The sequence below is a fragment of the Delphinapterus leucas genome, chromosome 11 (assembly GCF_059928025.1).
Source record: "Delphinapterus leucas isolate spDelLeu-1000000601 "Yukka" chromosome 11, BTC_Dleu_Yukka2, whole genome shotgun sequence".
NCBI lineage: Eukaryota > Metazoa > Chordata > Mammalia > Artiodactyla > Monodontidae > Delphinapterus > Delphinapterus leucas.
The window spans coordinates 40,004,608-40,026,263 of record NC_143139.1 but is presented as its reverse complement, the minus strand read 5'-3'; the positions used below and the strand labels follow the sequence as shown (position 1 = coordinate 40,026,263).

At 41.1% G+C, this 21,656-nt stretch overlaps 1 protein-coding gene and 1 non-coding gene across 9 annotated transcripts in view; both read left to right on the top strand.

Moving 5' to 3' along the window:
- The window catches only part of LIMA1 (LIM domain and actin binding 1), an 82,926-nt gene that overhangs the window by 32,690 nt on the left and 28,580 nt on the right, over nt 1-21,656 (top strand). For all 8 annotated transcript variants that reach the window (XM_022572190.2, XM_022572187.2, XM_089920695.1 and 5 more), the window contains 2 exons: nt 7,886-7,931; nt 17,444-17,908. In XM_022572190.2, coding sequence (XP_022427898.1) covers nt 7,886-7,931; nt 17,444-17,908 — 511 coding nt within the window. The remainder of the gene's footprint in view (nt 1-7,885; nt 7,932-17,443; nt 17,909-21,656) is intronic.
- TRNAG-GCC (transfer RNA glycine (anticodon GCC)) lies at nt 7,468-7,540 on the top strand. Its single transcript has one exon. It is a non-coding gene; the product is annotated as a tRNA-Gly (tRNA).

Sequence of the window (21,656 nt, the reverse complement as noted above, 5' to 3'; positions counted from 1 at the left end):
TGTAGTAGCACTGATGAGAGGAAGTTGGAAAAAGCTGCTCATTTTAGGGGCTTCTTAATCTTGCAGAGAGAAGGTGCAAAGGGACCTTAAGAGGCCACCTTCTCATAGAATAGTAGGGTGACTGTCTTTTCTCCACAAAGGTTATAAAGGCAAATGGCAGTTATGCAAAACTGTAAATCCTGAAGCCATTAATCAGAATCAATATGCCAGGTACTACACTAGACTCTTGATGGAAATCGATACTATTTCTAATCCTAATAAAAACTATATGAGGGAGGGACTTCCCTGGTGGTCCAGTGGTTAAGACTCCACACTTCCACCGCAGGAGCCTCGGGTTCAATCCCTGGTTGGGGAACTAAGATCCCGCATGCTGCATGGTATGGCCAACAAAACAGAACAAAATAAAACAAAAAAAAACATGTGAGGAAGGGATATTATCCCTGTTTTATAGTTGAGAACACTGAGGGGTAGAGAGTAACCTGCCCAAGTTAATATTTTGATTTTTTTCTGTCTAGTATTTTTCTTCTGATGCATAGGTCCTACTAATGAACTGGTTTTGAAGGATGAATAGAATTTTATTTGGTAGGCCGGGACGATGGTGGTGACATTGCGGAGGAAGGGGAGTGATAGGAGGTAAGACACAGAAATGGGACAGGACATGATGTGCACTTAAGACAGTGAAAACCAGAGAATCAGCCTGGATTCCTTCTCCAGGTTTCGTACTTGGTGGAGACATATTGCCGACACTGCTTAAGGCTTTGAGGATTCACACACTGTAGGTTCCCAAAGCAGATTTCAGGACTGTTTTCCACAAAACATACATTAATTTTTACTTCTAACACAACAGACCTGATTTTCTCTTATTTTGTAATGATCTCTATTATGGGGTTTGGAATTAATAAATCCTATACAAGCCTAGTTAAGAGACTGTAGGAAACCTTGGGAGGTTTGGGAGGAAGCTTAATCTGGCTCTGCTGTTTGTAAGATTAGCTGGGCTTTACTTTCTAACTGTTGATAATGTTTTACATGGATGTATACATAAGAGTGATTTTTCTAGCATCCCAGCTTGTGTCTTCTGAGTGCTTTATAACTCCAGACTCATTTCTTTTACTAAACCTCTATACTATATAAAGCATTAAGTTTGAGTAAGGAGGATGCTCTTGAACAGTCAGCTTGAACAGCTAGCTTTGGTTTCCCTCACAAGTGACTGCAGCCTAGTATAATCCTTTGCTTGATTAAAATTTGACTCTTTCGGTAGAATTCGGTTTCTTTGCAGAAGGTTCCTCTTTGACTCATGTATTTTTGGAGTTGAAGGGAATCTAGCCCACTGGTTTTCAAACTGTCTTAATTGAGTTCTTCAGAGGAACCTCAGGGGCCAGTTCTGGGAAGACGGGAAGAGCCTGTGACCTTCCACCCCAGCGGTCCTGCTTTGATCCCTTTTATATGTGAGGTTCTAAGTTATCATTTGAAAAGAGGATTCTCCGACAAAAAAGAACTACTGCTAACCTTTGTCCCATTCCTCTGACAAATAAGGAACTTGTGGTCCAGCAATTACGACTAAAGATCACATCCCAAGATAGTGGCAGAGCTTAATCCAGGACACTTAATCCCTCCACCACCGTGCCTGCCCTCCTGTCACTGCTTCTCCCACTCTTGTTATAACTTTACCCATTCCACAGTCCCAAGAAAGAACAGGGTTTATATTTAGCTTTCTGTGACCATTCTTCCTTCATTAAGAAAAAATTTGACCCTCAGATCTCCCTGGTTAACTTCTTTGCTTCTCTGTAACATTTTGGTGGTGAAATTATTCTAGAAGAAAATACATTTCCTAAAACTTGGGAGTTTCTTTTTTCCTCTTTTGGCTCAGTGAGACCTTTGCTCTGTTTGAAGGCATACAAGCAAGAGTCATGGCTCAGGAACTCTGTTTTCTGGTCTTAGAAAATGTTGAGACACTGTTATTACTCCCCAGATAATTTTAGTATCCTCCATCAGCTGCCTGCCTCACAGCTGAGCATTAAGGAGCAGTTGCAAGATTAAATTGTGTGTGAAGAGGAGACTGGAGGACAAGAAAATCTGGGAAGGGAAGAGGGATACGATTTTAATTATAGAAATCTCATGGCAAATATTTTTTTCCTCAGATTTGTATCTTTAAAATGCCTTCACTTCTCCCCCTATCCAGTGACCTTCACATTTTTTGTCAGAATAATGCTAGTTGCTCCGAGCGTCTTTGAGGAAAGTCTAAGGCCTGAATCCTGATCTAACACTTAATTCGGAAGTACTGTACCCTCAGCATCTCTTAGCATTCTGAGAGTCAAAATGTAAAAGTACCAAGGACCTAACTTGGAAGAAAGCAGTGGTGTGGAACCTTTCCACACCACTAGTAGTGGTGTGTATCTACTATTTAGCAAGTACTTCATTACAAATAAAGGGTGGTGATATTTGAGTGGGAGTTTCAAAACAATTCAAGACAACCATCGGTGTATACACCTGTATCTTACAGATGCCTCAGTGCTAAAAGGGTAGGACTAAAGATGGAAACTATTTTGATCTTTCTTTAAATATACGTTTCTGTTAAGACAGTAAAGGGAAGGGAACCTCTGAGCTTATTTATCCAACTAATCACAGTGTAAATTGTTCTCCTTGCCTTGGAGAACAATTGGCTAAGAATAAACCTGTCTGCTGATTGGCTCCAGCTCTCATATATTGTATTATTGCTGTAATATACTGTAGATGATTACCCAAGGGGTGTGGAAACATAAGTTCAAGGCCAGTTCTAAGTTTCTTTCTAGCTGTAATCCACTGTGTTTCTGCATTTCCATTTTTAGGGACGCTTAGACAGATACAGTAGTACAAGTGGGGAAAAAAATATATGTACAGGGCCATTCACCAAAGCACTATTTGTAATGATGGATAACTGGAAATAATCCAAATGCCCATTAAAAGGACTATGGGTTAATAAATTATATTTATAATGGAAGAGGACTGCCAGGGTTACCAAAGACTTCTATGTTGCTAAATCAAGGAGATATTTGTTAGCCTTTGTCTTAGATGACCCCTTACCACTTCTTCCCACATTTTTTCTTCTCTTGGCTTCTCTGGGAGTCTCTTGGTTTTCCTGTTACCTCCATCTGTTCCTTCTCATTCTCTGTTATCGCCTCTTCTTCAGGTTCTGACTGCTAAATGTTAGAGTCTCCAGGACTGAGTTCTGGGCCTTTTCTTGCACTACGCACTCTTCATAGATGATATCATATACTTTCACGGCTTTAGTATCATCTGTGGACAGACAAGTCCTAAATTTATATTGTTAGTTCAGATCTCTCTTTCGAGCTCTAGACACATGTGTCTAATCACTGCCACCACCAAGTGGATGCTTTAGTTAACACGGCTAACACTGAACTCTTCGTCTTCCCCATCCCCAACTTTTTTCCTCCTTCCATTGACTCATCTGCCGGAAACCTGGGAGTCATTCTTTTTTTTTGGGGGGGTGTGGTTCCCGGACCTCTCACTGTTGTGGCCTCTCCCGTTGCGGAGCACAGGCTCCGGATGCGCAGGCTCAGCAGCTATGGATCACGGGCCCAGCCGCTCCGCGTCATGTGGGATCTTCCCAGACCAGGGCACGAACCCGTGTCCCCTGCATCGGCAGGTGGACTCTCAACCACTGCGCCACCAGGGAAGCCCCCTGGGAGTCATTCTTGACTTCGTCTTCCTCATTACCAATCCTGTTGATTCTGAAATATACCTCAAACCTATTCATTTTATCTCTAGTGCCACCACCCTGGACCAAGCCAGCATCTTCTCTCACTATTGCTGCCTCCATTCTCAGCCCCCTCCAGTCCATTCTCCACACAGCATCCACTGCTCTTTTAAAAACATGGCTTGGGTCAGTGACCATTCATTGTACCTAAGATTACATTCAAAATCCTTAGCATAGCCTGCAAAGCCCTTGCCTCCCAGCATCATCTCCTGACCTCTGCCTTTATCTCAGAGTGCTTCAGCAACATTGGAGTTCTTTGTATATCTTATACACATGAGACACTGTCTTGCCTTGGGGACTCTGTGTGTGCTCTTCTTCTGTGCCTGGAATGCTTTTCTTGCTTCGTTTTGCTTGGCTGACTCCTTCTGATCAAACTTCAGATCTCAGCCTAAAGGTCACTTCCTCAGCAAGACTTTCCTTCACACACACACACACACACACACACACGCAAGCACACACGCACGCACGCACATATACACACCCCACCCACCACCTTCTCAATTTGGTTCCTTTGTTAGGTTGTTTAATAATACTCTGTCCTGGGCTTCCCGGGTGGCGCAGTGGTTGAGAGTCCGCCTGCCGATGCAGGAGACATGGGTTCGTGCCCCAGTCCGGGGAGATCCCACATGCCGCGGAGCGGCTGGGCCTGTGAGCCATGGCCGCTGAGCCTGCGCGTCCGGAGTCTGTGCTCCGCAATGGGAGAGGCCACAACAGTGAGAGGCCCGCGTACCGCAAAAAAAAAAAAAAAATTAATAATAATAATAATACTCCTTTTTCTTTGAAGGATTTATAGTATATATATGTGTGTGTATGTATGTCTATGTGTATATATTTGTGTGTGTGCATCTGTGTGCATGTATGTGTTTAATATTTAAGCTGTAAGCTGCCTGAGAGCAGGAACTATGTCTCTTTTGGTTATTTCTTTCACTACTTTTTCTCTAGTGCTTAGAACATATTTCTTTTTTTTTTTTGGCCTCGTGGCATGGCTTGTGGGATCTTAGTTCCCCAACCAGAGATTGAACCCGGGCCCACTGGCAATGAAAGGGCCAAGTCCTAACCACTGGACCACCAGAGAATTCCCTAGAACATATTTCTCGAGCAATATTTGTTATTTTTTAAAAATGTTATATATTTTGGATGTTAATCCCTTATCGGATATATGATTTGTAACTATTTTCTGCCATTGCATGGGTTGCCTTTTCACTCTGTTGATGGTGTCCTTTGGTTCACAGATTTTGCTGAAGTCCAGTTTATCTATTTTTTCTTTTGTTGCCTGTGCTTTTGGTGTCATTTCAAGAAATCATTGCCAAATTCAATGTCATAAGGCTTTGCCCTTGTTTTCTTCTAAGAGTTTTATAGTTTTAACTTTTATACTTAGGTCTTTGTTTTGCATGCGGATATCTAGTTTTTCCAACATCATTTATTGAAAAGACTGTCTTTTCCCCATTAGATGGTCTTGGCATCCTTGTTGAAATCCTTTGACCATATATGTGAGGGTTTATTTATGGGCTCTCTATTCTATTCCATTGATCTACATGTTTGTCTTTATGCCAGTATCACACTGGGTTGTTTTATTAATTTTGGTAATATGTACATAACATATTACCTTTTTGGTAATATGTACATAACATATTACCTTTTATATTAACATATAAAATATACCATTTTAACCATTTTTAAGTATACATTTCAGTGGCATTAAGTACATTCACATTGTTGTGCAACCATTACCACTGTGCTTTTGTTCTTTATATAGTTGCATAGTATTCCATTGCATGAATGCATTATAATTTATTTACCAGTCCTCTGTTAATGGACATTCAGGTTGTTTTCAGTCATTTGCTATCACATTTAATGCTATGACAAATAATCTAATGTAAAAGTCACTTTTTCTTGTGTGAGTATACCTATAAGATAAAATTGGCGAATCGTAACATTCTTGCTTTTGTAATTTTGTAATTCTTGTAAATTGACAAAATGCCTTCCATAGAGGTTTTATTAATTTACCCTCAGTATGTTAGCTTTTTTTTTTTTAAAGCTTTTTCTACTTGATGGATAAAAAAATGTTCTTAGTGTTGTTTGAATTTTTATTTTGAGGCTGAATGTTCTTATTTTTTGTTTAAGAGTCATTTGATATTTTCTGTGAACTGTATGTTTATGGTCATGCCCATTTTTCTATTAAGTTGTTTATCAGTTTCTTATTGATTTGTAAGAGTTCTTTGTATTTTAGGGAAATCAGCCTTTTGTCTGTAATGTAAGTTTCAAATATCTTTCTAGCTTGTCATTTGATTTATAGCAGTTCTAATCCCATTTTCTTCCATAACCTATGGTCAATGAAATCCCAGAAAATTTTGGAAGTCCTTTCACCCTACCCTATAAGAAAGTTCTGCTCAGTTTCAGAGTATTACCCAGCTTGGTGAATGAGACACTGATATCTGATTACTGTTAAAATTTAAACAATAATAAGACTGGAAGAGACCTTAGAAATCCTCTCAGATTCACTGAATCTCGTCACCGAGGCCCAAGTAAATGAAGTGATATAACCCAGGTTACATAGCAGGTAAGCAATGGTGCCAGATCTAGGACTTTCCTCTGGCTTCCATTTTGGATGAGGTTGTTCTGTTTAACACACACAGTAAGGAAGTTCTGAGCTTGTGAAGGTATTTATGAGTTGAACGTTGGTTTCGGTAGAGGAATGGGCCCTTTCCCATACTGCTCTTTACCTTTTTGTCTCATCTCCTTTTCCTTGCCCAAATGCCTTGTGAGTTCTGAAATTCTATCTTAAGGCAGGAACAAATGGCCCGTTGAATGTGCCCTTTTCTAGGGTTGGGTTGGTGAGTTCCAGGCACGCAGGCCCAAGGAAGGCACGCGGTGGGGATTCTCCACGTGATGGTGCTGCCTTCAGTGCTTGACTCAGAGGCTCTGAGGAAGCCAGGTTAAGATGGTTCTTAGTGGTTTGGAGATTCACTGTAACCTGGATCTCCCAAGCTTTCTTTGTCTTCAAATGGAGAAAACCTGATCCCCCCTGAAAAGCCCTGGGACTTCAGTTGTTTCTCAGGGATCTTCTGAGCAAGTAATAAAAATTATAAAATAAAATGATGAAAGTAATAATAAAATTAAAATAATAAAATTATATAAGCCTGTTTATCAACTCTAAGATGCCACTGACTGTAGGCTGGGCCATTATTTTATGCACCACTAAGGAAAACATACTGCTAATTAAAAGGACCAATGCTTGCTTAGCACAGAAACTTTTCTCACATATCACTCTTACGCCTAAGTTATAAAAAGTAAAACAATTTTTCTTTAAATGGCAAATCGTAGTGTAATCTCTCTAAGGACATTTAAGTGGCATTTAAAACATGTATAATATCATCAAATACATTTAACTGAGCAAAATCAACAGTACCAACAGCATAGACTAAGTTCACACACATACGGGCAGTGTGACTACCTCTTGATCATTTGGCCGACAGGAATGTAAGATTTCAGAGTCATGAATGAGGGGGAAATGTGCAACCTAGGACTAATGCAATGCTATATCCTTTGACTAATTCCAAAGCATTTTTATGCATGTGATCTTGTTTAATCTTCCCAGCTTTATAGTACATCATTTTCTAGATAAGGAAACTGAGGCTTAGAGAGGTTGACTTGCCCGAGATCACAGTGAATAAGTGAGGAAACTGGGACTTCAAAACCCCAGGCTTGGGACTTCCCTGATGGTCCAGTAGTTAAGATTCTGCGCTGCCAATGCAGGGGGCCCGGGTTCGATCCCTGGTCAGGGAACTAGATCCTGCATGCCACAACTAAAGATCTTGCAGGCCACAACTAAGACCCAGTGCAGCCAAATAAATAAATATTAAAAAACAGAAAAAAGCCCCAGGCTCTCTGTTCTATCCAGTTGTTTACCAGCATTTGACCTCGTTGTCTTGGATCTTTCTCTTAGAGCAGATGACTGCAACAGTGCAGGAAGTGAGGGCTGCTCTGATTCTCTGCTCCTTCTGATAGAGTTGATTAAAGATAATCCCTGGCAGAGATCGGTGTGCAGAAGTGGTTTTCTTAAAGTTTGGAAGAGTAAAAATATAAATTTAATTTGAGGACATTCTCTTTTTTTCCCCCTCTTCTCTGAAGGTACCAGAAGGCAGCTGAAGAAGCAAACATGGAAAAGAGGAGAAGTGTAAGTATTCGGAAGGCCCCGGACATGTGGAACTTCACAGGCAGAGCCCACGTGGCTCAGCCACCTGCAGCCTCTGCGGGGCGTGGGCTCCGAGTCAGCTGAGCCGGGCATGTGAGCCAGCTGGTCTGACTGGTGAATCATTTGCTCAGGAGAACTTGGCTCAGGTGCAGAGAATCTTATTTTTTCCCTGAGGTTCTCCTTTTGAGCCACTTTTTCTTTCCTGAGTTAAGGATAGAAAGCCAAGTACTTTGCTTGTGGTTATAAAATGGCTTACTGCTTCTGCTCAAATTAGGCTACAGGGCTTCCCAGGCTGTTTCCTTTCTTCCAAATCAAACAACCAGAATGTTTCTCTGCATTTAAGTGGTAGCAGCTGTGCAGCTGTTGTCATTCCCCCTGGGTTCTTTGTTTAAATCAAACCTCTTGACCCAGTCTAGTTAGCAAGTTTCTTAGCTGCAGGATCCACCAAAGGTGAAAACCTCAGAACCAGCTCTGAGCTCATACCCATTTGTACTCTCCCGCTGGCTAACTTCCAGCTGGGCTGGATAGTGTTTTTCTTTTGAGATCTTACTTGATTTAATGGTACGAGGGAAAAAAACCTCACATATTTGGGCAAGAATTCTTTAATTTGGCTGGCATTACAAAAACATCCTCCTGGCAGCTTTCAGTACCTAACCTATTTAAATTAGAACATAACATGCCCCTGTCACTTTGTTTTCTCTAAGGAGGCAATGCTGACGGGTCTTTGACTTAATTTTCCTGTAATTCGAGAATGGATCCCCTCTGGTGCACTGTAAGAAAACTTACCATCATTTCACTCAGCTGCTGTTTTCTTTTCTTTCCTCCTTCTCTCTCTTGCGTGTTATTTTTCCCCTTTCTCTTTTCTTCCTTCTTTTTTTCCTTTCACTTATTCAATTAGCAAGTATTCATAGAGCACCCACTATATGCCAAGCACTGCTTTAGGCACTAATACAGACTACATCTCTGCCACCATGGAGTTTATATTCTGGTGGGAGAGGCAGACAATAAAGATGTGTCAGGTATGAAACAACATGAAGCAGGTAAGGAGGATGAGTATAGTGGTCAAGGAGAGATTTGAGCAGAGGTCTGAGGACATGAGCTAGGGAGAAAAATAATTCAGACAGAAGATAAGAGCACATGCAAATGCCTCAAGGCAAGAACATTCTAAGTGTATTTGAGGAATAGGAAAGGAAATGTCACGTAGGGCCATTGTGAGGACCTGGACCTTAACTCTGATCGAATGGGGGCCTTTGGAGGGTTTGTGTGCAAAGGAGTAATGTGATCTAACTCAAATTTTTAAAAAGAGGAGGAAGAGACTAGAGGAGCAATGGCAGAAGCATGAAGACAAATTACGAGACAATTGCAGTGATTTAGGCAAAAGATGATAATGGATCGGACTGGAATAGTAGCTGTATAGGTGATGAGAAGTGGCAGGATTTATAGTGAAGGTAGAGAAAAAGAATGGCAACAATGCTTTTGGCCCAAACACCAGGAAACATGCCATTGAGATGGGGAAGATGACAGTAAAAGCAGGTTTAGAGAAGGGGAAATATTTATTAGAAGCTCAGTTTTGGACATGTTAAATGTAAAATTCTTTATGAAGACATCCAAGTGGAGAAGTCAAATAGGAACCTGGATGTACAAATCTGGAATTGGAAGAGATCCAGGCTGGAGATGAGATGTGTGTGTATCAAAGTATCAGTGGTCTGTAAAGATAAGAGATGCATGAGATCACCTGGGGAGTGAGTACAGCTAGAAAAGAGGTCTGAGTACGGAGCTCAGGGGCACCTTGTTGTTTAAAGGTTGGAGATAGAAGGAGGAACCAGCAAAGGAGACTGAGAGGGAGCAGCTGGTGAGATAGCAGTGGAAATAAGAGAACGGGGTGCCAGATGTCCAGTGAAGAAAGTGTTTCTAAAAGACATGTTATCAACAGAGTCAAACACACAGATAGGCTGAGAACTGACCATCAGATTTGTTAATATGAAGGTCACTGGTCACTTTGTACTATTTGAGAGTGATGGGATAAAGGCCTGATTGGACTAGGTTCAAGACAGTAGGGTGACAAAAGTCGATACCACAAGTATGGATGAACATTTATGGAGCATCTTTTATGTGCCAGGTGCTGAAGGCACAAAGAGGAATAAGATGTGGTCCCTGCCTTCAAGGAACTGCTTAGAGTTTGGGAAGTAGAATTTATAATCCCAGTGTTATAAGTACCATATTAAAGAAATATTCAAGGTGCTGGGGGAGAATTTAGGAGGAACTCATAACCTGGACTATGACATGTCAAGGAAGACTTCCCAGAAGAAGTAGTGCCTGACTGAGCCTGAAGGATGACTAGGAATTAGCTAAGCAAAGGGGGCAAAAGGAGTGGCAGAGGAAGCAGCACGTGCACAGCATGGAGGCATAAGAGAACAGGCACATTGGACAGCTGAAAAGATAATTGTCCCATTCACCAAGATGGAGAATTCAGGAAAAGAAACAGATTAAAGAGTGAGGAGTGAACGGAGGAGAGGCGAGACTTCAGCTTTAGACAAGGATGAATTTAAGATGTCTATAGGATTTCCAGGTAGAACTGAGAGGTAAGGAGAGATTTCTGACTAGAGTTAATAGGGCATGAATCATCAACAGACAGCCGGTGGGTGAAACCAGGAGGACATCATCTATAGAAAAATACATAAAGTGGGTAAAGAAGATAACCTAAGGCAGAACCTTGAGAGATGCCACCCAGCCCCAGGGAGGGACTGAGGAAGAGAAACCTATGAAAAAAAACAACAACTGAAGAGTGGCCAGAGAAATGGGAAGAAATCTAGGAAAAAGGGATGTCACAGAAACCATGGAAGGAAGGAATTTTGTTAAAGGGGGGAGTGGTCAGTAACACCAGATGCTATAGAGAGATCAAATAAAATAAAACAGAAGTGCCCCTTGCAATTGGCAGTTAAAAGGGTGTGAACAGGTAATCAAAGAAGAAACAATAAATATACAAAAAATGCTTAGCCTCACTAATAATCAAATATAAAGCAACTGTGAGATATAAATTGTAACCTAAACAGTTGGCAGATTTTTTTGATCGATAATATTCGGCATGTGAGGAATATTCTCATCCACTGTTAGTGAAAAGTCAATTAGGCAATGCCTATTAAAATATTAAATATGTTTAGTACGCATTGATCCTGCAATTCTACTTCTAGGACTGATCATTGAGAGAAACTCACTAGTGAAACAAAATAAAAGTAAAAGGATATTTATTACAGGATTCTTTGTAATACTTAAACATTTGAAATAATGCAAATATCCATCAGTGGGGTAGTAGTAAATTATGGTACCTACATCCATCATACTAATATATCATATATAATTTTTTTTAATTGATTATTTTAGTTTTGGCTGTGTTGGGTCTTTGTTGCTGTGCACGGGCTTTCTCTAGTTGCGGTGAGCGGGGGCTACTCTTTGTTGTGGCGCGCAGGCTTCTCATTGCAGTGGCTTCTCTTGTTGCAGAGCATGGGCTCTAGCCGTGCGGGCTCAGTAGTTGCAGCATGCGGGCTCAGTAGTTGCGGCTAGCAGGCTGTAGAGCACAAGTTCAGTACTTGTGGCACACGGGCTTAGTTGCTCCAACGGCATGTAGGATCTTCCCGGACCAGGGCTCGAACCCGTGTCCCCTGCATTGGCAGGTGGACTCAACCACTGTGCCACCAGGGAAGTCCTCGTATATGTTATATATGATATTATACTATGTGGTTAAGATTTTGTGTAACGTGGAAAGGTCTTAAAAGCACATTAATTATTAAAGCAAGGTGCAGAATAGTAACTATAGTATTATTTTGTAGAAAAACATTACAGATAGTGTATAAAAATAAGGAAAAAATTGAGAGCATGTGCACCAAACTGTTGGCAGTGGATATCTTGTCTGGGAGGAATGGGGAGTCAAATAGGGAAAATTAAAGCATATATTCAAGGCAAATATACATTCTTATATTGACTATGACTTCCCCCCCAATAAATTTTGGGTTTTTTTAATTAATTTATTTTATTTTTGGCTGCGTTGGGTCTTCGTTGCTGCGTGCGGGCTTTCTCTAGTTGCGGCAAGTGCGGGCTACTCTTTGTTGCGGTGCGCAGGCTTCTCATTGTGGTGGCTCCTTTTGTTGCAGAGCATGGGCTCTAGGCACACGGGCTTCAGTAGTTGCAGCATGCTGGCTCAGTAGTTGTGGCTCGCGGGCTCTAGAGCGCAGGCTCAGTAGTTGTGGCGCACAGGCTTAGTTGCTCTGCCGCATGTGGGATCTTCCTGGACCAGGGCTCAAACCCATGTGCCCTGCATTGGCAGGCGGATTCTTAACCACTGTGCCACTGGGGAAGCCCTCCCCCTCCCAATGAGTTTTTTAAATTACTTTTGTAATTGAGAAAAGTAATAAGTTAAAAATAAGATAATGGGGGCTTCCCCGGTGACGCAGTGGTTGAGAGTCCGCCTGCCGATGCAGGGGACATGGATTCGTGCCCCGGTCCAGGAGGATCCCACATGCCGCGGAGCAGCTGGGCCCGTGGGCCATGGCCGCTGAGCCTGTGCGTCCGGAGCCTGTGCACCACAGCGGGAGAGGCCACAGCAGTGAGAGGCCCACGTACCGCAAAAAAAAAAAAAGATAATGAAATGAAAAATGTAAAGAAGTAATTGGTGATCCTGATTGGTGCTACTTCAGAAGTGTTTTGGTAGTAGAATTAGAGGGAATGGAAAGTAGTCAAGTGGAAATAGCAATTACACAAGACTGTGCTTTCAAGACCCTTAACTGTGAAATGTGGGAGACAGCAATAGCTGGAAGAAGACAAAGTTGAAGGATGGTTCTTTTTTTTAACAAATTTTTAATTTTAAAATAATTTTGGATTTACAGTAGAGTTATTAAGATAGTACAGAGAGCTCCCGTGCACCTCCACCTAGCCTCCCCTAATGTTAACATCTTCTATAACTGTGCTACATTTATAAAACCTGAGAAATTAACATCGGTACAATGCTATCAGCTAAACCACAGACTTTATTCAAATCTTACCAGTTTTTCCATTAATGACAGACAGTTGCTTTTAAGATCCACCAGACTTGTAAGAGACCTAATTTGTCTCCTGAAAAATAGGGAGAAATGTACATATAAATTTACAGAGGTGACTCTCCAGGTGAAAGAGTACTCACCTGAATACTCCAGGTGAAAGAATATTCATGGAAAGCAAGGTAGAGAAACATTCAGGAGCAAGTGGGTAAATTTGTTCCTTTAGCAAATACTAGGATCAGGTTACATGATAGCTTGGATTCCCAGAAATTCAGCCCTCCTTTTCTCTTCCTCTTCCACTTGCATCTAGGACACAGAAACACAGACCATTAATACGACCATCAGTTATATTTTCAGGTTCCTTTTAAGCATGGGATGTGCCACTTGAAATCTGTGCTGTTTGGGCATTCATCTCCATAATGACTGGCTACCACTTTTCTGAGAAGCTCTTAGCGTAGGAATTTATTCCTTTCCTTGGAGTCTGTACATCCAGGTATTCCGTGTTTCTAGCCCCACTGCTGTATCCTACCAAGTATCCTCCTGCTTTTAAGATGAAGATTCCCCTGCCAAGATTTCAACGTTAAAGCTCATTTGATCCAGCCTCTTCATTTTGTGGGTGGAATAACAGACCCAAAGAGAGGAAGGGACTTACCTAAGGCCCTTTCCAAGTTGAATGCTCCTGCAGAAAGGACACTGCGTTGCATCTCCTAAGTGTGTCTGATCCGGATTTAGGCAGCCGGTTATGGTCCAGAGGCAATGTCTGCAGAGATTCTCAGCCTTGCTGGGTAGGATGAGCAGCATGCTGGATGTCACCTTGAAAAGGAGGATGTGGTATTCCAGCAACCAATGGGGCCCTTGAAAACTTGTACCCTCCTTGACTTCCCACTGCCTTAATCTAGGAAAATACTTGGGAAAAAGTTAAAACCCTGACAGAAATGACATCGACTAAAATTTCACCTTATTTTGTAGCCCCCCGCCCCCCACCCCAGCCCTACTCTGAAACAGTAGACACTGTAGAGAGAGTAGAAAGAACAGTAAGTGACGGTAACCCAAGTTCAGGATTTGAGAGATGACTGGCTACTGCGGTTGATCACCGTTGTGAGGTATGGCTGGGGAGTGGGGAGGGCCACTCATTTAATAATAGTCACCACTACTGGTCAAATACTACATTATGTGCTTTAATATAATCTCATTTATTCTCTACAGTAGCCCTGTATGGAAGTTTCCAGAAATTAAGAAACTTGCCCAGGGTCATTTGGCTGGATGGAGCTGGATTATATAAGTAATGCATGTTCATTGTAGGAAATACAGATACTATACATAAAATAGATAAGTAACAGGGGTTTCCTGTATAACACAGGGAATTACATTCAGTGTCTTGTAATAACCTATAATGGAATATAGTCGAAAAAAAAATCACTGAATCACTTGGCTGTACACCTGAAACTAGCACAATATTGTGAATCAACTATACTTCAATTAAAAATTAATTAAAAAGAAAATACAGATAAAAAAAGAGAAGAAAATGTAAGTGGCCCCATAATCCACTATCCAATGATAACCCAGGCTATCTCAGTCCAGTACCCTTTTCATTGTGTTGCCCGGTCTGCTTTCAGCTCTAGCTTTTGTTCTGTGCCTTCTTCCTTCTCTTTCTTCCCCAGAAAGACTGTAGCCACAGCTTCTGCCCCATCTTTGCTTGCCTCAAGCTCTAAAGGCCTGGAAAGCTGGCATGACCTGGGTGGTGCTGCCAGGAGTGATGGCAAGTTCTGGGGCCTTTAATGCTGTCAGACCTTACAGTGCTACCCCTCCCCTACTTGTCCCCACCCCAGCACTTTTGAACTTGTATCCTTAAGAACTCCTTTTAATAAAAGAGCACATTCACGCCTCTGTTAAGATGCCCCGCTAAGGGATGTCCTCCACCCAGGTCCTTGTTTGGGACATTGCTGGTACTCTGTCACACAAATCCGTCTCTTCCAGGTCATCACAAGTAAAGTAGAGATGACAGCTTTCAAGCTGTTTACAAGTAACATCAAAATTATTTGATATTCCATAGAACCTTTTCCTTGTGATATGAAGACGATGCATAATTTTATTTTTGTATTCATTTTTATTACACAATGAAAGCACATTTATCCTAAAAAGAAAAAGAAGAAGAAAATACAAATGCCCGTGTCAACCTGTTAACATCCTGATGTCTTTTCTTCTGGACTACTTTTCTATGTTTATATTTAGAAACATATATGTGTATTATAAAATGGGATCATGCTGTCTTTTTTTTTTTTTTTTTTTTTTTAATATTTGGCCGCGACTTGGGGGATCTTAGTTCCCCGACCAGGGATTGAATCCAGGCCCAGGCCCACAACAGTGAAAGCTCCAAGTCCTAACACTGGACTGCCAAGGAATTCCCCATGCTGTGTTTTTTTTTTCTTTTCTTTTAAGTTTATTTTTAATTTTATTATTATTTGTTTTAATTTTTGGCTGCGTTGGGTCTTCATTGCTGCATGCGGGCTTTTTCTGGTTGTGGCTAGTGGGGGCTACTCTTTGCGGTGCGCAGTCTTCTCGTTGTGGTGGCTTCTCTTGTTGCGGAGCATGGGCTCTAGGAGCGCTGGCTTCAGTAGTTATAGCACACAGGCTCAGTAGTTGCGGTGTGTGGGCTTAGTTGCTCCACTGCGTGTGGGATCTTCCAGAACCAGGGATTGAACCCGTGTCCCCTGCATTGGCAGGTGGATTCTTAACCACCGCGCCACCCCCATGATGTCTTATAATTAGCTTTATTCACTCAAAAGTATCTTATGAGCATCTTTGCATGTCAATAAATATACTTCGATCACATGATGTGTCTCTGAGAAAAGTAGTGTCCAGTTACCAAGGCAAAATGCCACTTTGATTCTCAAGGCTCCTGTTTAGGCAGGGCAGAGCAGGTGAAGTTGGAGACCCGGATGACTCATCCATTGTGTCTCAGGAGGGTACACAGAGCCAAGAGTGCTTCTGGCAGTTAAGGTAGCACCAGCTTTTAAATTTTCTCTTTTCCAACAAGAAAACTTTTCTTGCTGCTTAAATTTCTGGTCCATACATGCTTCCCCCAATGAAGCATCTTGTCAGCTAAGATTTAAACACAAATATCAAGCAGTTGTTCTTCTGTAACTTTCTTTTTTCCATGCCTTGGTCCTACTTGATGAAGTGGCTCTCAGAGTGTATTCAGAAGAGTAATAGGGTGAGAGACTTAATTCCCAATATAGCTGCTAATCCTGTTTAATACCCCAGAGTCTTTCAGTCCTAGGTGGTTTGTCCTTTCTTAGTTGAAAGACCGGTGAGCCACAGGCTGCAGGAATGGAGGGCAAGAAGGTACTGGAGTTTGTGATTTGTTGGGAAGGTGCTGCTGCTTAATTTATTTAGGAGTGCTTTCAGAGTCCGGGACATTGAATTTTACTTCACCCAGCATGTCTCCTCTATTATTGCAGAACAACGTTGACACCTTCCAGGTTGTTTTCAATCTGTCTTATATGTACAAATTAATTCCAGTTTGACCCACGCGAAAGAGAACTGTCTGAGATGTGTAAATGTGTGTCCTTCCATCAAGAGAGGGGGTGGGTAGTAGTGTTTCATATGAAGCCTGGGTATTTTTCAACCAAAGGATCTGGAAAATAGTGAATTTTCTGAAAACTGAGGATTTATACATGGACAAACATGTAGAGAAGTACAGGGGGGAAAAAGGATTAGGTGCTTATGTAAAAAATAAAATTTGACTGTTCATGTAAATTATGTCGGATATGATGATATATACATGTAAAAGTCTGGTGGCTGCTTTAAATTTCCACAAAGAGTTTCAATTCTTGATGCTACTGTCCACAATTATTGGTATTGTGTAGTTTAAGCTATACTGCATCTTTGTCTCATTTAGAAGAAAAAAACCCAGCCAGGATGTGATTTTGTGGCACGTAATGATGAACTTTTTTGGTTTTTTTTTTAACATCTTTGTTGGGGTATAATTGCTTTACAATGGTGTGCTAGTTTCTGCTTTATAACAAAGTGAATCAGTTATACATATACATATGTTCCCATATTCAATGATGAACTTTTATTAGTGCATATTTACAGGGTTTAAAGTAACTGGTATTTTGCTTTTTCTTTCTGTTTTCCCCATTAATCTCTGGATAAAAATCCCTTGTCTCCAATGTAACTGTCATTAGATCTGAGCTCTCCTTTCTTCTCATTTTGTCCTTATAAGGCTATCCTGTTTTATCACTTCCTGCTTTAGCTCCTGACTTTTTCTCTCTTCCCCTCTCCCTCTCTTGCGGTGGATGCTTTCTCCATGTGGCAGGGCTGTAACTGTTCACAGCTGTCTGAAACGACAGTGGACCGGGAGCAGCTTGGAGTTTTAACTTTCATTTTACAAAGAACAGCATGTTTGAATGTTTCAGCACAGGCAAGTTATAACTGGCATTCACTTTTTTGTTCTTCTAGAACACTGAAAATCTCCCCCAGCACTTTAGAAGGGGGAACCTGACCGTGTTAAAGAAGAAGTGGGAGAACCCAGTGCTGGGAGCAGACTCTCTGCCAGACTCCGTGCGAAACAGCAGCACCGAGGTCAGGCATAGAGGCGACCCTCCTCCCGCTGAAGTGGCAAACAGCTCTGCCTCTGGGGTCGAGGCTGACCAAGAGGAACGAGTCCACCCCAGACCTAGAATCAAATCGCCTCCTGAAGCTCTCATTCAGTATCCGTACCCCCGCATCGAGGACAGTGAGCATCTTAAAGACCACTCAGCAGAAAGTAAAAAAATGGAAAATTGTCTGGGAGAATCCAGGCATGAAGTAGGAAAAGCCGAAATAAGTGAAAATGCAGAAGCTGCAAACAAAATAGAGAAATACAGTGTTCCGCTGAACAGGCTTAAGATGGTGTTTGAGAAAGGTGAACCAACTCAAACCAAGGTAAGGACTGGGTGGGTTTAAAGCTTGAAAAAGCCAATTCAAGTAGCTAAACAAAGCTGTTTCTCTAGTCTAGACGGTTTGTGTAATGGTGAGTATGTGGTCAGTATGTTTTTTGATTCAAGTTAGACGAGTAGTTAATAAAAAGTCTCAAATGAATTATTTCCAGAGATGCTAAGATTTGTGAGTGTGACCCAATTTCACGTGAAATCGAGTGCACACTGGGATTCAGGTCAATATCGAGAAATGAAGAGTTTGATGCTGATTGGGTTATGTGTTTCTGTATGCTTGCCCTTTTCATTTGTCTTCCTGTGCCTTTTGTCATTTGTAGCTTTAGCGGGGTGGAATTACTGCTGAATCTCTCTCTGCCTGGACACAGCTGCAGGCTGAGTGTTAAGGCCAGAGTTTAACATTAAGACTGAGGCTTAGTTGTCTCCTTGCTAGCTGAATCCTTTCTCTTCTCAACTTCCTCATCTGTGCCTTCCAACAAATGTTTTCTATCAGCTAAAATCCTATCCCAGGAAAAATCAATGAAGATAGCCAGACTAGCCGTAGCCTTCAGGAGTTTTGACTTGCAAATACAGAGGGTTGCATTTTCCTACAACTGCTGATGAAACTCGATCCTTCATGTGGAGTGCAGACCAGGTCCCCAGAGGGAATTACTTAACTAGAAAATGAGTTACATATGCTGGTGACTTATAACACAATCCAGGGGCCGCAGAGCTGGTAAATTTTTCCAGTTTTCTCATACTTTCCTGCATATCTGGCTTTGTACATGGGGTTGGTTTGTTACAACAGTCATTATAATGAAATAAACAGATCTGATGGGGAGCAAAGCCCTCATTTACTCTAGATTCCGTTTAGATGGGAAAGCAGATTTTTTTTCAGCTAAGTATTGGCCCAAATTTCTACATTTGTGAAGTAATGGTATGAAGCATTTCTTCTGAGGTAAAAATTAGATAACTTATCCTAGAATCCTCAGTTATGTTTGGTGTGATGTAGCCATCTCGTCTTGTATCTTGCGGTGCCTGTTACTTTTCTACCTGGAAAAGTTCTTTAGTGTTCAGCGATCATCTGTTTGAGGATGTATCAATAGAAAGAATTTTTAAAGATTTGCAAAGCTAGAACCCTTTTCTCTGCATGAGTTTTTACTCTGTTTTAACAGTGAAACCAGTTGGCAAGAGATGTAACCACAAAGCATTTTATGACTTTTCTTAAACTCTCATCCCTCTCAATTTTGAGTCCTCTAGGCCTGCCAACTCCCTCTTTCCCCTTTATGGTCTTAATAAAAATTAAAAAAAAAACTTTAAAAAATTTAAATGGGAAGAAGAATTTTAAATGGAGGGAAAAAATGTCAGAAATCCTAAATAGAGAGGAAGGGTCTTTGTTGTGAGTCAAAGCACCATTGTAAGTCTCCTCCTCTCAGACCCTGTTAGGGGCAGGATGGCTGATGTCATGGCAGCACACACAATGTAGATTCAGTGCAAAAGGCTGGTACATGTCAAAACTGGCCCAAGGTAGGAAATGATTGGGACTGCAGCAAACAAAATGCTGATTATGTGTAAGGATCTGGTGAGAGACTTTTTTCTCGTAAATGTCTAGCGAAAGATGGGCCGGAACAAGCCTGTCTCTTTGTGGCTGGTCAAAGCAGAGAAAAAAATTCTCATATAAAGAAAGATCCTACCAGATCAGACTGGCACTCAGCCTGATTGCTAACGGTCTAAGAAGATGGAGGGGTTCTAAGATTGACCTGGACTTTTTTTTTGGGTGGAGGTACTTTTTAAACTTTCTGATTAAATAGTCATTTGTCGTTTAATGGACTGCTTAGGGAATGTAAAACACAACTGCCCTTGGTTTTACAGCTGCTTCTAAATAAGCATCATTACCCATGTTGGAAACAGTCTAGATTACTTTAAAAATGTTTGTCTAGTATTTCAGTAAAACTGTTTAAAAAAAAAGTTTTGTCTACCTTAGTTTAATGAATAACTAATCAGTTTGAAACTAGGTTATGGTTATTGTTATCATAATTTCAGCTTTAATATGGATAAGGCTTTAATCAGGAAGTTACATAATTGGATCTTTGGAAGGAAGCTCTGAGAAATATGGTGGAGACACTAGCAGTCCTTTTCGGAGCAAGAGTACACAAGTAAGAATGATTACCTCAGAGCTAAAAATTTAGTACTTCTGTGAGACAAATGCATATATTAGGTACAAATCATGTGAATCTTTGTCTCCATAATAGAATTTTAAAGAACTGGACCAAATCTCAACTAACTAGCTGAGCAGGGTCAGGGAGCACATAGATAATGGAAATGCATGATCTAAATCTTTTATCTCCTAAATCTTTTTATCAGAGTTATTTACAGGAGGCCAAGTTAATTGGCTTGAGTTCTACTTTTCTTAGTCTCTCTTGCTCCCTTTTGTCTGAGATGGTTTCTGTTCTTGTCCACTTTTCTTCCTGATCTCTTCTCTGCAGTCCTGTTTTTTTCTCCCTCCCTGTGTAGTCTCATCTCTTTCCAGGGCTCCAAGAGACGGATCCCAAAACTAGATTCTAATCTTGAATTCTTAACCCAAGCTTCAGCCCCAATTTTGTGGTTGCCTGCCAGATCACACATCTCTTTGTGAATATCCCTTAAGCACTCAAATTCAAGAAGGCTAAAAAAGAATCCATTATCTTTCCAACCAAAACCTGTGCTACCCCTGGTGTCCCTTAGTGCATCACCATTCACCACATCTCCTGGTCTGTAAAGCTTGGGATCAGTTCTTCTCTGTGCCTGCCTCTTCTCAGTCAGTCACTTACTAAGCCATCTACATAAGTCTACACATCTCTCAAGTATGGGCCATTCTCTCCAAGAGGTCCCACATCTACTTCTATGGTTTAGCCTTATTACATCTTGCCTTGTGGTATTGCTGCAACCTTTCCTATTAGCTTCTCATTTTTTTCTTCCCTTCCATCCTCCACACTGTTGCTATTTATTTTTCTAAGCATAGTTGTAAATTATGTTATTCCCTTGATCAGAAACTTTGGATGTCTCAGAATTAATCCGTATTTAATATTTGGGTCTTCTACAGTCTGAGCTCAACCTACCTTTCCAGTCTCATAGCCAATCTTATACTCAAACCCTGGATTACTCCTCATTTTAAATCAGTCATATCTTTCCCCTAATTTCTACCTCTTGAAATCTTACTCCTCAAGGTCTAGGAAGACTGTGAGACCTACCTCAGTTTTTTCCCAGATGAAATTACCTTCACCCTCCTGACCCTCCTGTAGAATTTTCTTTTTACTTCTCTTTGGCCACTTATATCATGCTTTCTTTAATAGTCATGTATGAATTTGTACACTCCCCAGTCTATAATTCTTTCAAAGTAATGATGCTTTTATCTCCCAGTGGTCAGCACAATGACTTGGCTCATAGTGTTTATTTAGTAAAAAGGAGAAAAGAAGCTTAGAACTCAAATAACTTATAAATAATAAGAACTGATTAAAGGCTGTTCCTCACTTATCCTCTACCTTTGGTGAATAGATAGGCTATTCTGGTCAGATGTTTTAGTTGAACATGATACTTCTAATTCCTATGAGCAAATGAGCAGTGGATGGATGAATGTAACCTATAAGTTATGAGGAAAAAGAAGCCCCCCTCCCACCCCCCAGTGACATACATTGAATGTGGCTTAGCATCCCTAGCTCCATGTGTATGTTGATCTGGGTTTTAGGTAGCCAGAGTAACTATTCCGGGCATTCTTTTATGAG